The 14,846-nt window shown below is 37.2% G+C and overlaps 2 protein-coding genes across 2 annotated transcripts; one reads left to right on the top strand and one right to left on the bottom strand.

Annotated features, from left to right (window-relative positions):
* The first annotated feature begins 1,604 nt into the window (after positions 1–1,604).
* On the top strand, positions 1,605–5,247 carry LOC141004056 (butyrophilin subfamily 3 member A2-like). Its single transcript, XM_073475552.1, has 7 exons — positions 1,605–1,668; positions 2,464–2,805; positions 2,962–3,249; positions 3,331–3,383; positions 4,137–4,241; positions 4,536–4,634; positions 5,227–5,247. The coding sequence occupies exons 1-7, from the start codon at positions 1,605–1,607 to the stop codon at positions 5,245–5,247; spliced, it is 972 nt and encodes a 323-aa protein (XP_073331653.1).
* Positions 5,248–6,428: 1,181 nt separating this feature from the next.
* LOC141003194 (uncharacterized) lies at positions 6,429–13,645 on the bottom strand. Its single transcript, XM_073474479.1, has 12 exons — positions 13,576–13,645; positions 11,632–11,734; positions 10,607–10,894; positions 10,411–10,521; positions 9,925–10,106; positions 9,768–9,842; positions 9,460–9,564; positions 9,205–9,252; positions 8,653–8,763; positions 7,898–8,002; positions 7,694–7,738; positions 6,429–7,140 (listed from the first exon to the last, which is right to left on the bottom strand). The coding sequence occupies exons 2-11, from the start codon at positions 11,723–11,725 to the stop codon at positions 7,694–7,696; spliced, it is 1,164 nt and encodes a 387-aa protein (XP_073330580.1). The 5' UTR covers positions 11,726–11,734; positions 13,576–13,645; the 3' UTR covers positions 6,429–7,140.
* Between the last annotated feature and the right edge of the window lie 1,201 nt (positions 13,646–14,846).

The raw sequence follows: 14,846 nt of genomic DNA, 5'->3' as shown, positions 1-14,846 counted from the left end.
GGGAGCACCAAGTTTTTCCTCCCAGACTTGTTGTGTTCTGTTAAACTGTAACTGCGTCTGCTGGTCATAAAAGAGTTAATTGATAACAGCCATTCATTAGTTGCTTTCTGTTTCCAAACTGGACAACGCAAGTCAATACAAACTTTCGTTCAAGGTAAGCTGACAAAAAATGACTTTTATATCAAATATAATACAGACTGACTTTAAAGCAATAAATTGTGTGATCCGTATTTCATCTGTAATGTGATTCTTTGTTTAGTTAGTTAGTTAGTTAGTTAGTTCACACTGACAGCTGACCAGCTTTGAACCGAGTGCCTGCAACCTTTTGATTTTAGTATTGTATTGTTTGACCAATTTCTACCAAATATGGTTTTGTAATCTGCCTGTGGCTTTCAAGTGACAAAAGTGAGTCCAGACTTAGTGACTCAGTCATTTCGATAAACCTTATAAAGTTTCATTTTAACCAACGAACGTAGGTGAAGGCGCTACATTGTGATACTTGAACAACAAAAAATACTATTAAATATTAAATAAGTCTTGTGTTTAACATCACTGCATTTTTTTAACATGAATGAAGCCAAAAAATATTATTGACCTTTACTGTATGCACAAGGTTTTTAGTGCCAAACCGTGACCATAAATTGTCAGAATCAGAATCAGAACTTCCTTTATTAGTCATGCAAATGGGGAAATTTGTGCATCACAGCAGCCAAAGGACAGTTCAATATTACAATAAACAATAATAATAGTAAAAAATAAACAATATAATAAAAAGGTAAGAAGAAATTGTGATTAAGATGCCAGGAGCAGATACTGTCAGGGAATCAGTGGGATAGTTTTATCGGGAACATTTTCCAGATGTAATCAGAAATGACAGTTTGCATCTTTGTTTCTATTGTCAGTAAAAAAATAAAACATTTCTACATTATTTTAATTAAAATCATCTTTTAAATTAATTTGACGTTGTAAATAAGTAGCCAAAACACCATTTTAAGATGAGGTGGCTTAAATGTAATATATAATCAAGCAGTGTCTTTAGTAATACCACTGGCATCAATAAAGTAACATGTGTATGTGTGTATATATAGGGATGCATGATATGGATTTTTTTTCAGCCGATAATAACCTGCTTCTCACAGCTGATACAGATCCCCAACAATAATTTCACATTTTTGTATTTTAAAAATAAGTTCATAACCTGTAGTTTATGCAGCCCTGAGGGTCAAAAGGCTACGATGCAGCGGGCAAAGATGGATGATTTATCATTCATAGCTCTACTAAGACATTCATTGCAACAACGCCCACTCCAGCCACGACATGTGTGGCTATTCACAGGTGCAGCAGCTCGACGTCATGAACACTGTGTTTACTGGCAACTTTAAAGGCGCATACCGCCACATACTGTGTGTAAATGCTGCACTTGTCAAGTCAACTAAAGCAATTTGGCTTTGTTTTATCTATTTATCTGCTATAATTTCATTATCTGCTGATAACCGACATATATTATATATATATATTAGTGTGAAGTTTTATTTGAATTCAACTTGAATTGACTCAACTGTGTCCAATAAGCCTGTTTGTTTGACTTTGGTTCACAGGGGAAAATGTATCCGTGCATCTTCTTTGGAGTCTGTCTGATTATCCTCCTCTGCCTTCCAATGACCACAGGTAAATGAAGGGTGTGCCAAAAAGTCCATAAGTGTAAAGGACAAATATGTTTGTTGTCAAAACCCTTTTGATAACAAGTAATATGAATGTTTTCTACCCTCTGCTTCGGGTTGAGGGGTTAGAGTTAGGAGAGGGCACAGAAACTGCAGTTTCAGTTGTTAACAAGAATAGTTGAGAGCTTTAAAAGGAATATTACAGTGATTTCTCCACATCGCATTTCAAAGAACACCCTTAATTATTTCAGCCACACTGAATATTGAAAGTCACGTCATAATATACTGAAAATAAAGCTAAATTTGAAGAAAAAAAATTCTAAATGCTGAAACAAAAACATATCTATACAAACCTTTTCAATATACTATGAGCCTATTGTTTCATTAGCAACTGAACTATGCTTAAGAGTTAACAGAGGTTCCCACTTTTTATAAAATGACACAGTGCACATTATGGCAGGATGAAAATGGAGTTGCACCAGGAGTTACTGTGACTGACGATGCCAGACCAGAACTTGAAGCTAAAGCCCACACAGGCATGCATGTCATTAAAAACATTTACATTTGTATTCTTAAATTATAACAGCCATTCAAAAATATAGGCTATAGGCTTTATACTAAGTCTCAACTGCAGAACAAAACCATGAAAACATTGTGTATTGTTTTGGCGGCTCACGGTCAGCCCAGTATTACAGGAGGAAATAATTGCCTAACCTTTGACCGCGGTACTGACATAGTTCATTTGCAGACTGAACATTTATGGTTATATGTCACTGAGCAGTCTTTTTTCCACCCCCTGAAGGGCAGTCCAACTTGATTTGTTCATCTCAACCAATCATTGCCTTGGCTGGCAATGATGTCATTCTATCCTGTCGCCTTGATCCTCCCATCAGTGCCAGTTCCAGGGCAGTGGAGTGGACCAAACCTGGGTTGGACCCTGAGTACATCCATGTTCACCAAGATGGACGGCTGGTGTATCAGAGTCAAAATCCATTGTATAATTACCGCACAGCTCTGTTTGTGGATAAGCTGATTAACGGAAATGTCTCCATGAAACTCTTCAGAGTGAAAACCTCTGATGCAGGAAAATACAAATGCTTCCTTCCTTCATTATGGAAAGAAGCTTTCATCCAACTCACTGTCGGTAAGTCAGACAATTCGGAGATGAGCATCAACGTCACAAATATCAAAATGTATTGGCCTGCCAAAGACATTTTAATGAAAACCTATCACTGTATCTCTGTATCAACATGCAGCACTGCATATTTATCTCATAATGTGATCACTTTCTCACCAACAGCTGCTGTCTCCCTGCCTATTGTTAGTTTAGCAGGGATTGATAAAGCCACCAGTGGAGTGGTTCTACAGTGTAACTCTACGGGCTGGTATCCAGAACCTGAGGTGTTCTGGCTGGACGCTGAGGGAAAACTCCTCTCTGCTGGACCTACAGAGACAGTCAGAGGTCCTGATGACCTCTATACTGTCAGCAGCAGAGTGACTGTGGAGAAGAGACACAGCAACAGCTTCACCTGTAGAGTCCAACAGAAGAACATCAACCAGACCAGAGAGACAAAGATACATGTTCCAGGTAGAAGATGATTAATATACTGATTATGTGACTACTAACAGCTGACATCTAATCAAATATAACTGTGTTTTATCATTTCAGAGGATTTCTTCATGGCTCCGTCTAGTTGTACTGGTTGGACCATTTTTAGTGGGGTTGTTTCCTTTGTATTAATTGCATCTGTAGTTGTCCTTGTGTGGAAATTGAAACCATGCAGAAACAGTAAGTCACAAACTAAAGGCATTTGTCAGGTTACTTTCAGATGTTTTTTTTTTTTTTAAAAAAAACACACATAATGTTGTATGTTAGGTAGAATTGTCTTATGCATTTTTTTTATTTTCAGAGACTGCAATGAACGAAGAGCAGGACACTGAAGTAGAAAAGAATAATGAAGCTAAAAGTAAGACTGAGGTTCGGCCTGATGCTGACAGAGAAAGAGAAAAAAAGCCTCTTATAAAACTTCCGATGGAGCAAAAAAGGGAGACAAATGTAAGTAATAAAAAAAAATATTATTTATACTTTGCTGAGATGGCCACCAGCAATTGCCACTGTTTCTCTGCTTGAGATGGTAGCGCACTTTAGTTCAAGTACAACACAAGTGGGGAACTGCATGTGTACTGCTGTATTATTTTTCAATTATTAGTCCAATTGGTCTTCGATAGTTTCAATTTTATTCTATTCTTATTTTATACAAATCAAAATATAATTTTCAAGTTTCAAGTTTCTCTATTTGGAATGAAACAAGCTTTGAACCATAAATCATGTAAAATCTGTAAAACATTCGTCTCCATGTGGCCAGATGTGTCTGCTTTAATCTGTGAAGCCTTTTCAACCAAATCTGTGTGTTGATGTTATTTCAATCTTTAAATTGAATTCTTAATCCTTTTGTCCATACCTCCTCCTTTCAGACATCCAACCAGGAGAACCAGGAAATTTCACCCAGCGAAGATGTCGTTTTGGAAGAGGCTGACCCGGATGGCAGATTTCTTCGTCTCATAAGCAAGTCTACCACGGTAATGTTATAGTAAATGAGCACTATATGTGTGCTATATCAAGTGTAATTGGTGTAAATTAATATGTGAGTCCTGTAAACAATTGGTTGTTGTCAGTCTGAATTAACACCAGAAATTCGGGATCTCGCTTTAGGCAGCAATGCTTAATGATAAAAACACAGTTTAGACTGAAGTTGTTTAATATCAGGAATAAGCCACTCTGAAAGATGTTTCATGATTATGCTCATTGGTGTTTAATTTGTTAGTCTCATGTTGTAACATCATGTCATTCTTAACTGAGTTTCCTTCAAACAGAACCAAGTGCTGGGCAACTGCAAGATAGAGGTCAACAAAAAAGACATGGTCTACAGTTTTCCTAAAGGGTTTATCCTTGACGCTGGAAAAAATGTCACTGTAAGTTTCAAGTGTTTAATTTCAATGTCATGTTTCTCTGTTTTCAATTATTCTGTCTAATCTTCAGGCTAAATGGGGCACTCCCCCAGTGTCTTTCATTACTCTGAATGTATTGAAAGACACTGTTGACTTATTATTTTTAAACATTGGAAAACTTCAGGGGTAAAATCAGTGGAGTGATGAACCCGATCGCCAGAATAAATCCACACATATGTTGAAACTTCACATTTTTTTTGTTGCAACTGCTTAGGTTTAGGCACAAAGACTGACTTAAACACTGGAAAACAGCTGGGAAATGTCCTAACTGTGATGTCCTGTCCGTGACTTGCAGAAACCTACAATGCTAATATTTTATTTTTTGGGGGGCTTTTTCAGATCTGGGCTTCAGATGGTGGAGGAAACCACAATCCTCCAACTGATGTAGTTTGGAAAGATCAGAAGTCCTGGGGTGCTACAGACAAAGTCCTCCTAATAACTGCTGCAGGAGAGGTCTGACATCATGTAGCATGTCACATCAAGATGCATTATTTCATTATGCCCATGCCTTTGCTTATGTTATAACTGTGTCTTTTGTTTTTATTATCACCAACAGAAAAAGGGCCTGATGTCGTAAGCTGTCCACAGTGACGAAGAGGCATGCTGATATGTTAAAGTGTGCTGTTGTCAGCCGAAGACAATAAATAATTATATACATAAGAAAACAAAATCTAAAAACAAACAAAAACAAAATAAATGAATCCATTTGTTCAAAAGCGTTAAAATAAACATAGTTGAGGTGATTCTGGCAGCAGTATATGTAATTCTACCTTATCATTGTTTTGTAAAGGATTTGAATTATGTACCTACATCATCCCTCACTAACCATTTTAATATGTTGAACATTAATATGTAGTGATAATTCATCATAATATTAATACTTAATGTGACCACCTGAACTTTGTCACTGACACAATGTTTAGTCATTTTGTGTTTGTAGGACTTCTTGTACTGTACTTTGTTTCAGTGCCATTATTCTTGTTGTGAAGCTGAAATGAATGCCTGGGTGCTCTGCATTTAAACTACATTGTATTTTAGGGCCGGTATAAATTATTAGTTAGAAGAATGACTGTGGAAATTCATTACGTTTCATAATAAAACATTAAGTTTCGTGCATAATTGCTGTTTCTGTTCTTTTCTTTTGTATTCAACAAATTTGAATGCGGATGATTGTATGTTAGCTTAAACAAATCTCAAGGAACTGATCCTACTTCGCACTTTATTTATTACCTCATTAAACAGTTTCCCTATGAGTTTATGGTCTAAATCACTAGTTTCAAGCTATTCAGTATACCCTTTTGAAAAGTGTGCCACATTTTGACACATACATACTAGATGGAGACCTTGCCTGCAAGGAGAGGGGAGCACATACACAGCAACAGGAACAGCTTAATGTAGCACTTTACTTTAAAAAGTGTTTTATGCACCACTCGTATATGCAATCAAGATCAGAGTTTTGAGAAGACTATTTTCAAGTTCAATTTCATATGTGAAGGATGACAATTCATTTAAAGAGAAAACATTTTCAGGACTTAACTGTGAAAGAAATCACATTAGACCAAAGAAATTATTTGATTTAACAAAAGTTTTATGCACAACAAATTGTAAAAAGGCCTAAATGTACATATATCACTGAATATTACTTTATTAACACAAAACTATCTGTATTTATTATGTATAAAACTACATCAGAATCAATTTAAACATCAATTAATCTGGTTTATTATCTCACTATGACACAAACAAAGAGAACAGTAATAAAATAACAGCAGGAAACACACCTTTATTAACAGTTTACATTAGATTCAATACAAAACACAGAATATCTAAAATATCTCTAGTTTCAGGTCTCAGTGATATGACTGCATCAAAGTTACATTTGGCTTTGATCAAATCCTTTTTAATAATAATGTAAACAGGAGATTATGATTAAAGTGGAGTTATTGAATAAAAAAACAATGAACACGATTGGTGGAGCCATTTCTGTACAGTCATAATGAAAACACACACACAGAAACAGGGGAGTGTTTGAGCAGTGAATGTTACAAAAAAAATGTGAATTAAAAAATCTATGGAGGAAAAATGGAGTGTTAAATCAATATTAAACAATTTGATTCATTTTCAGCCTGTCTGATAAACACTGAAGCTTCATTAGTGTCTCCGTCTTACGTTCATCATTCATACTAAAACAATACTAGTTTGTGATGTAATGATGAGAAAGTAAAACATTTAATACGCTGTGCTCTTAATGCGAACATAGAAAACCTTGTAGTATAGTAGTTGTTCATTGTTAATTCACCCACAACGGTGTCAGCTGATCGGAGATGTTGCCGTGTGAGTCTTAGTTGCTCGTTTGGCCATGTTGTGTGCAGTGTCAGTACCTGACAGTCCAGGCTGGTGTCGGTCTGTCCTGGAGAACTGTTTCTTAGTATGTTTGAGCTCCAGCAGTTCACATTTGGTTTCCTTCAACCTTCAACACACACAGAAACACATTTACACCTCTGGAACAACAAGATAACAGAACGTAATACAATGGCAATAACATAGCTAATATTTTGTTAATAATGGTGAAATTGAAGTCTTATTTCTGTCTTGCTAGAATTAAAAAAAATGTGTCATGTTCCAATAAATTGCATTTTCATGTGTAGAGTACAATGATTAGTCTGATTAACTTCAATGTTCTTGGACTCCAACTGATTCTGAGAGGAATGGAGAGACACTAGAAACACTAGATAAGATAGAAAACTTGCTTTTCAGGCCACAGGTCTGCCTGACAGTAAATGTTAATACCTGTTATTAACACTACATCCCTTCACAAATCAAAGAGATGACTTGATCAAATTTCTCTTTTTTGCTCTGCAAGCTGTTCTTCAACTGTTCTTGTGTTAGACATTACATTTCTACAGTTTGACCAATACAAATCATGAAATTATAAGCTCTTTAACTGAATAACTTTGTCATTTGTCTTGCGGAGAAGACTTTGCTAAATTGTGTTGAAATTGTACTTCTACATGACAACTTACCTATGAGGAGGAAGACTGGACTGGAGCAGCTCCACTTCTTTCAAACTGGGAAGGATGAGAGCAGGTTATGTCATTAATATTATCCTGCAGATGTTTTTTTTTTTTTCTTTAATGATTCGTCTACATGAAGATGTTATCAATATGACATTTAAAAAGTCATCTATGCAAATGTTTTTTGCTTCATTTCAACTTAGAAAGATAAACCTTCACATTATAAGACTCCAGCTTCTCCTTCTCGGTCTTCAGGTTGTTCTCCATCGTCTGAATCCCATCCCCTAGCTTCTGGACTTCAGCTTGTTTGTCATCAAACTGGGAGTGAAGAGAGAAACATTTTTTCTTATTAATGCATATTTAAATTAATTACAATGTAATAACCCTAAAAGAGAAACAGTCAAACTATGTAATGGTTTTATTTCTACGTCTTATTGAAGCTTCTGCCAAAAGACGAACATGTCAGAAGTAAGTAACTCCTATTTTACTGACACAATTACGATGAACAGTGCAAAGCTTTTGCATTGCTCAAGGGCACCTCAGTGCTGGTGATGAGCAGAGCAATGCTGCCTTTCACTTTCCCCACCTGGACTGATCCTGCTGGCCCGGGGATTTGATCAGACACCATTGCTTCTCCAACCTTTAGGCCACTACTGCAAACAGTGTTTGTCACAGCAAAAACTACTTTTTAACAGTAATTTGTAACATTTTTAGAAGGAAAAGAAGAATGATGTTGCCCTGCTGACATATTTTGTCATTCTTTTGTTGCATATCATGTACTGGATGATGTAATGACACTGCGTTTGTTTACGTAAAGACCAACCCGATGGATGAAACCACCTGCTTGTGTCTCGACAGTCATACTGTTTAAACTGGAAATCCCAGCGTTAGCTGCAACAACGGTTCTTGAGACTTTGACCCTCTTCAACCTGTTCTTTACTTGAGGAAAAAAAGATAAAAACAGAAACCTCTTTGATTTTGGTGGCTAATTCCATCTTTTCAGTCTCCAGCTGCTTCTTCAGGTTCTCCACTTCTTTTTCAGCTTCCTTCTTCTTCTGCTCTTTTTCCTTTTTGGAACCCTGGATCATATTAAAACATGTGACTGAACAAACAATACTATGACTCATGTGGTAAAAAAAATGAAGCCTCTGATTTTTACTGAATAACAAGTGAGAAAGCTCAACTCTACATGTAGGAGAAAGTGCTACTTAAATTAATTCGTAAATAAATAAATTCGTTCAGAGCTGCACAATTGAACTACTAATAAAGTTGATACAGTAAATAGATCAGCTAATGAACCAGCAGAGAATCAGTCTGTCTGTCTGTCTGTCTGTCTGTCTGTCTGTCTGTCTGTCTGTCTGTCTGTCTCAGCATTGATCTCAGTCACAGTCTGGTAGTGAAAGGTATTGAGTCATCCTTATGCAACAACAGATATATACAATTATTGACTTGCTTGTTGTTGTTGTTTTTTTTTACGGTACCTCAGAGTGTGTTATTGTATTTAAATCATGAACACTTACTGAAGAGAACCATGAATGTTTGGTTAGTTCAACTCCTAATGTCTCCACCTGTGAGAGAAGATAAAGTGAGACATGAGAACAACATTAAAGCTGATGAATAATTATACAACGTGACAGTTAATCTAAGTACAACAAGTATCTTTGTATACAGTCAAATACATGGTATATGCTTCATGTTACTGAGTAGAAGTAAATAAGATGATTTGAATTGTCAATCAGAATAAAACAGATGCAGATGAAGATGAAGACATGAACCTCTGTGTTCTTCTTCTCCAGACGTTCCTTCAGTCTCTGCAGGTTCTTCTCCTTCCTCTGCTTCTCTTCATGGAGCTGCTGCAGATCAGCTTGTTTCTTTTCATGCTGGAGGGACAGAGAGAAGGTTCAGAGACACAATGACAGACATGTTCACTTATTAACATTTCAAATGTTCCTTTACAAATTGTCGAGCACATCCGTCTGGCTGCGTTTGGAAGGCCTTTGTTTGTAATAGACCTGCACAAACTCCTGTACATTAGACATTGTTTACATTGTGGATGTCATGAAGACTGAAATCAATGATGAACCTCAGTCTTGGCGGCCTCCAGCTCTTCTTCCAGGGCCTTCTGTGCTTTCTCAGCTGCCTCCCTACTCAGCTCCTCCTGGAGAGAGATGAACAGAGACCAACACATTTTATTATGGAAGGTAAGTGATGATACCACAAAGTGACACATGCATATGTACCTCTGGTTTGATTCTTGCAGCTTTTCCCTTTTTCAAATCCTTCATTTGCACTGTTTCAGGTGTCATGAGCTGCTGGCTCTCTGTTTCTTCTTCAGTGACACAATGATCTTCAATTCTGTAACGTTTAGAGCGGTTCTTCTTCTCTCCTTCATTAGTTTGATCCCTGTGGCTTTTCTTGGTCTCTGTGTGAAAATAAAGGCAATAACATTGAAGTACAAAAGACATCAACTTGCGTTTTAGAAAGGTATTACAGCAAATGAGACAAATGGTAAAAAGGGGCTATAAAGATAAGACACCTGTCAGTTTCATTGATTGGAAATACAAGTAGATAAACTCCTACATTTTATCAACACCATGACCTGTAAAATAGTGATATTTTGATTTAAGGAAATTCAATCTACACAAATCACTATTATCACTATTTCCCATAAAACCAGTGAGAATCACTTAAAATCTACAGAGAACTGAAATTAATTTCTGACTTACTGAATTTCCACACAAAAAAGCCGAGAATCAGATTCATCAGGAGGCAAAGAACCAAACCAACAACCAAACCGACTGTGGTAGAAGAAATGGACTGGACATCAAAGAAATCATCTGAAATGATAAAACACAGAATAACGTGACAAAATTCAACCTCAGTTTTTTTAAGCTAAAATGTGATCACGTCAAAAAAGTTTACCTGCAATATAGATCTGTGCCTCTCTGATCTGGTTGGTGTGGTTCTGTTTGACTCTACAGGTGAAGCTGTTGCTGTGTCTCTTCTCCACAGTCACTCTGCTGCTGACATTATAGAGGTCATCAGGACCTCTGACTGTGTCTGTACGTTCAGCAGGAAGGCGGTTTCCCTCAGCGTCCAGCCAAAACACCTCAGGTTCTGCCTTCCATCCTTTAGAGTCACAATTTAAATTCACTCCCATTGTATCAATCCCCAGTAAACTGATGACAGGGCAGGAGATGGCATCTGATGCTAACCAAAAAAAGGTTAAAACAGTGACGTCAGTGGAAAGAAAATATTGATACTGTGTGCAATAATTAACAATCACGAAATTATAAAAAATAAGAAAATAAAAAATTTCTAACTTGGTTTTCAAACTACTTGTCAGTGTCATGACCCGGCTCTTAGGCCATGACAAATACGGGATGGACACAATAGTTGACTGAGAATTTAAAGTATTTATTATAATAAAGCAAATAACAGGACTTATGATAACAAATGTGGAGTGTGTAAGTCAGTATTATCACAGTCACAGTCAGCTAGAACACAAATTGTCCTTGTTTTCTGTATCAAAAGGTGTGCCCCAGGGTTCCATACAAAGACATCTTATGTTCTCCATACATGTAAAATAATCTTTGTGATAATTCACCAAATCCTGAATCAGTTTTCATGCAGATTCAAGCAGTTATTTATTGTTCATCCCCTTCAATAGTACAAACCCTTGAAATCCTGCAGTCTGTTGATGACTTTGGTCACATTTATCTAAAGCTATTGATAATGTAAGTCCTTTTCTCTGTGGGTGATTTTCTAAAATTGTACTTGTATGTACGCTGGCCCCGGACAAAGGACAGACTGTCCCAGGTTTCACCCAGTGGCTGTCAGAGAGCTTTAAGATGTAGACTCCTTGAAAAGTTTTCAATACCACTGAAAAGATTCATAACTTAGATCTGGTAGTGTTTTTTTTAAGAGTGTATTTGTGTGCAAGTTACCTTTACAAATGTGTGTCAGGAAAAGAAAGAAAACCAAGACACCGAGGGGTCTGAGCGAAGGCTGAAGGGACAGTCTGTCTATCAGGGGAAACATCTTAAAGTTCTGTAAATGAAGCAGATGACACAGTGTAAAGAAAACAATGCTTCTGGGTTGGTTTCCAGACAAATACCAACTTATCCAGTCGAAGATTGTCATTAGTCAACATGATCAGGCTCAAGACATTGGAATTTGTTTATATTGTCTGATTTTCTACTTGCAACAACTCTACCTACCTCCCTATCTCCCAGGCGACCTAATCACCAGAATACATTTTGGCAAAGCATGCTTAAACATGGTATATGTTTAAATTTTTCAAGTTTTTATATTTGGTTACATTTCCAGTTGCGTGTTGGAACACAGTGTGCTTATCGTCTGGTCCTTGGTTAGGGTTAGGAAAAGATTGTTTTGGAGTAGCTGGTTCTGTTGCTAAAAACACAGCTGGATAATGACCCAGGTCTTCTCAAAGATATCTGGCTTTGTTGCTACTAACACTGATAAAAAATGTCCCAATGAGACGTCAAAAATATCAATATCAATATTTTGTTGCCTCAAACACGACTTAAAGATGTCCCAACATTTCGTTGAAAATATCCAGTGGTTTCCTGCTTACAGATATTGACATCTCATCTTAAGTACTAGCCTTGTCAAAAATATGAAACCTGAATCTACTGAATATTTTTGATTTCATGCTCGGTTTAGCACTTACAGATACTAACACAACATCTCAAACAGTGGTCTCTTGACAAAAATGTCCACTGGTTTCATGCGTACAAATGTGCAAACACCATGGCGAAAAGTGGTCTCACTTTAAAAACATCCAGTGAACAGGCTTACAATGTACAAAATCAAATATTGAACAGTGGTCTCTCATCAAAAATATCCAGAATGTTGAAACTCAGTCTTGAACAGTGGTCTCTTGTCAAAAATATCCAGAGGTTTAGGGCTTACAAATGTGGAAAAGCCATTTCAGTCATCTCTCAACAAAAATATATAATAATAATAATACTAATAATAATAATAATAATAATAATATATAATAAATATGGTTTCACAATTGGAAATGTTGAAACGTAGGCTCAAACAGTGGTCTCTACATTATAATAATATTATAATGTTCACTCATTCATTTCATTCACTGACTTATTTGATCTGTTTATCAACTGCTGAACAATATTAACACAAATCTTACTCTTCCTTGTGGCCTTCTGTTGAATTTAAACAGAGGCCTACATCTGTGAGATGCCTGGACGACGTGTCTGTGTAATGAAGTTATACTTTCACTTTGGTCAGCACAGATGGACATATAGCTATACTTTATCCTGTCTATAGTGTATTATGCAGTAAAGGTAGTGTTACACTTTCACTTTTGTTACAAACAACAAAGGCAGCACTGAAGTGTATTTAAAAGTTTCTTAAAGCTGACGAATTCAATGAATATTTCAACCTACACTGACACAAAGTCCTGACTGAAAAGATGAGTTTAAAGATGATAAACACTCTCACTAACTCTGAGTTTGGTGTTAAAACAAACAAGTGACAGCTATGAAGGCAGATACACTGACAAACTGAAGTTAAACTTCATGTACATTAGGCAGAAATGAATGAGACGTACATGTGTCACCATGTCAATCACAACATCTCAACAGAGAGTGTGTTCAAAATCTGTAAATCATTGACAAGCTCTGCTCACAACTTTCTTTTCCTGCAATCTTCCCCAACTGACAGTATAATCAGTATTTCCCCATAAGTTGTGTATTGAGGGTGTAAGTGTAGAAATTTACAGCCTTAAAACCACATCAATACAAAAGTCTTCATGTTTACCAGATTAACAAACGTAGAGAATATTAGCCCAGGAGCTGAAAGAACAAAAAGACCCTGGTAACCACATGTTTCAGATCACTTACCGAATCAGATCCAAATCTGGCAGAGTATCAATGCTTCAACACAGTATGGTGATCTTTTTCTATAATGAAGGAGACGGTAGGCGAGGTAAGCTCTACTGAACAACCAGGAAGTCCCCTACATTGCATTATGGGTACTGTAGTTCTTACCACTACACCTGCTCTTTTTAACTCAGCAAGATCTTTCATAACATGACTTTGAACTTAAGCAACAAGCCAACACATTTTCAACATCAGCCTCTCGTTTAACTCGACTCAGTACAGCCCTTTTGTTCTCTTTAACACTTGTAACGTCACGCTGTGTGCCACGTCAGTTTTGTTTTGTCTTGTTTCTGTTTCCATGTTGTGTTTTTCCAAACCGGTTTCCCCCGTCCTTCTTCCCTCACCTGTCGCCTTGTCGATGTGTGTGTTCGTGGGCGTGGCTCTCAGGTTCCTGCTGCAGCAGAGAGAGGCACCTGAGATTTATCAGCTCATCACTTCCTGCTACATGGCCCTGATCTCTCCACCACATCAGGTGACTCTCGAGTACCGTAATCTCGTGCTGTGATCTGTCTGCGATCAGCTCCATTGCCTTCCCCTGCTCACCTGTGATTCCTGCTCCATTTCTGGAAACCCAGTGAGATCACTCTACCCCGGCTCTCGTGCCCTTGTCTTCGTCTTTCACCTTTTCTGTGGACATTTTAACGTTACACCAATCCTCGTGTCTCTGTGTTTGGGTAGAACCAAAGCCTCTTATGTAAATCACATTTCTCATTGCTTTTCACTGATACATCAAGTCTCTCAGGAGCCCTTGAAACTCTGGTGACTGTTGGTGACTCAGGGGAGTTTCCTGTGGCCGTCGCCTCGCAACTCACAGAGCCGCTGGCTATCGCAGCCTCGGGGGCGTGCAGTCCAACCCATCATTGACAATAACAGTGTTTCCTTGCTGTCATAGCAATGAAGGAACAAAACATCTGGCTTCATCAGTAGATCACACCCTCAGATCTCAGGCTGATTTTAATGCTGGCTCTGCAGGAGTGACTCTTCTCTGATCAGAGCCTAATAAATGTTCAGCTGTCTTTCAGTTATTGGTTATGGTGGAGTTCGCCATGTCAACCAGTTTAATTTTCAATTTTTAGGTTTAATTTTAGTCTTAACTTTTGAGTTACATTTACATTTATGTTTTATCCACAGTTGTGAGTATACAAATAATCTTCATTTACATCACTATGATGGGTTATTTGTTTCATGTCGTTCTTGTTTAGATTTGAGTGATTTAATGAACTCTGGCATTC

This window comes from Pagrus major, chromosome 10 (genome assembly GCF_040436345.1).
Source record: "Pagrus major chromosome 10, Pma_NU_1.0".
NCBI lineage: Eukaryota > Metazoa > Chordata > Actinopteri > Spariformes > Sparidae > Pagrus > Pagrus major.
Note: the sequence above shows the minus strand (reverse complement) of the source record. Positions and strands in the feature narration are given on the sequence as shown.

Bases quoted from the DNA above. Each gene is read 5' to 3' on its own strand.
- LOC141004056 (XM_073475552.1), top strand. From the start codon at position 1,605: ATGTATCCGTGCATCTTCTTTGGAGTCTGTCTGATTATCCTCCTCTGC. The intron at 1,669-2,463 runs GTAAATGAAGGG...CACCCCCTGAAG, and splicing joins CTGCCTTCCAATGACCACAG to GGCAGTCCAACTTGATTTGT. The intron at 3,384-4,136 runs GTTGTTTCCTTT...TCCTCCTTTCAG, and splicing joins GTTGGACCATTTTTAGTGGG to ACATCCAACCAGGAGAACCA.
- LOC141003194 (XM_073474479.1), bottom strand. From the start codon at position 11,725: ATGTTTCCCCTGATAGACAGACTGTCCCTTCAGCCTTCGCTCAGACCC. The intron at 10,895-11,631 runs GTAACTTGCACA...TTTTTTGGTTAG, and splicing joins CCTGACACACATTTGTAAAG to CATCAGATGCCATCTCCTGC. The intron at 9,253-9,459 runs GTTCATGTCTTC...CTTCTCTCACAG, and splicing joins TGGAGAAGAAGAACACAGAG to GTGGAGACATTAGGAGTTGA.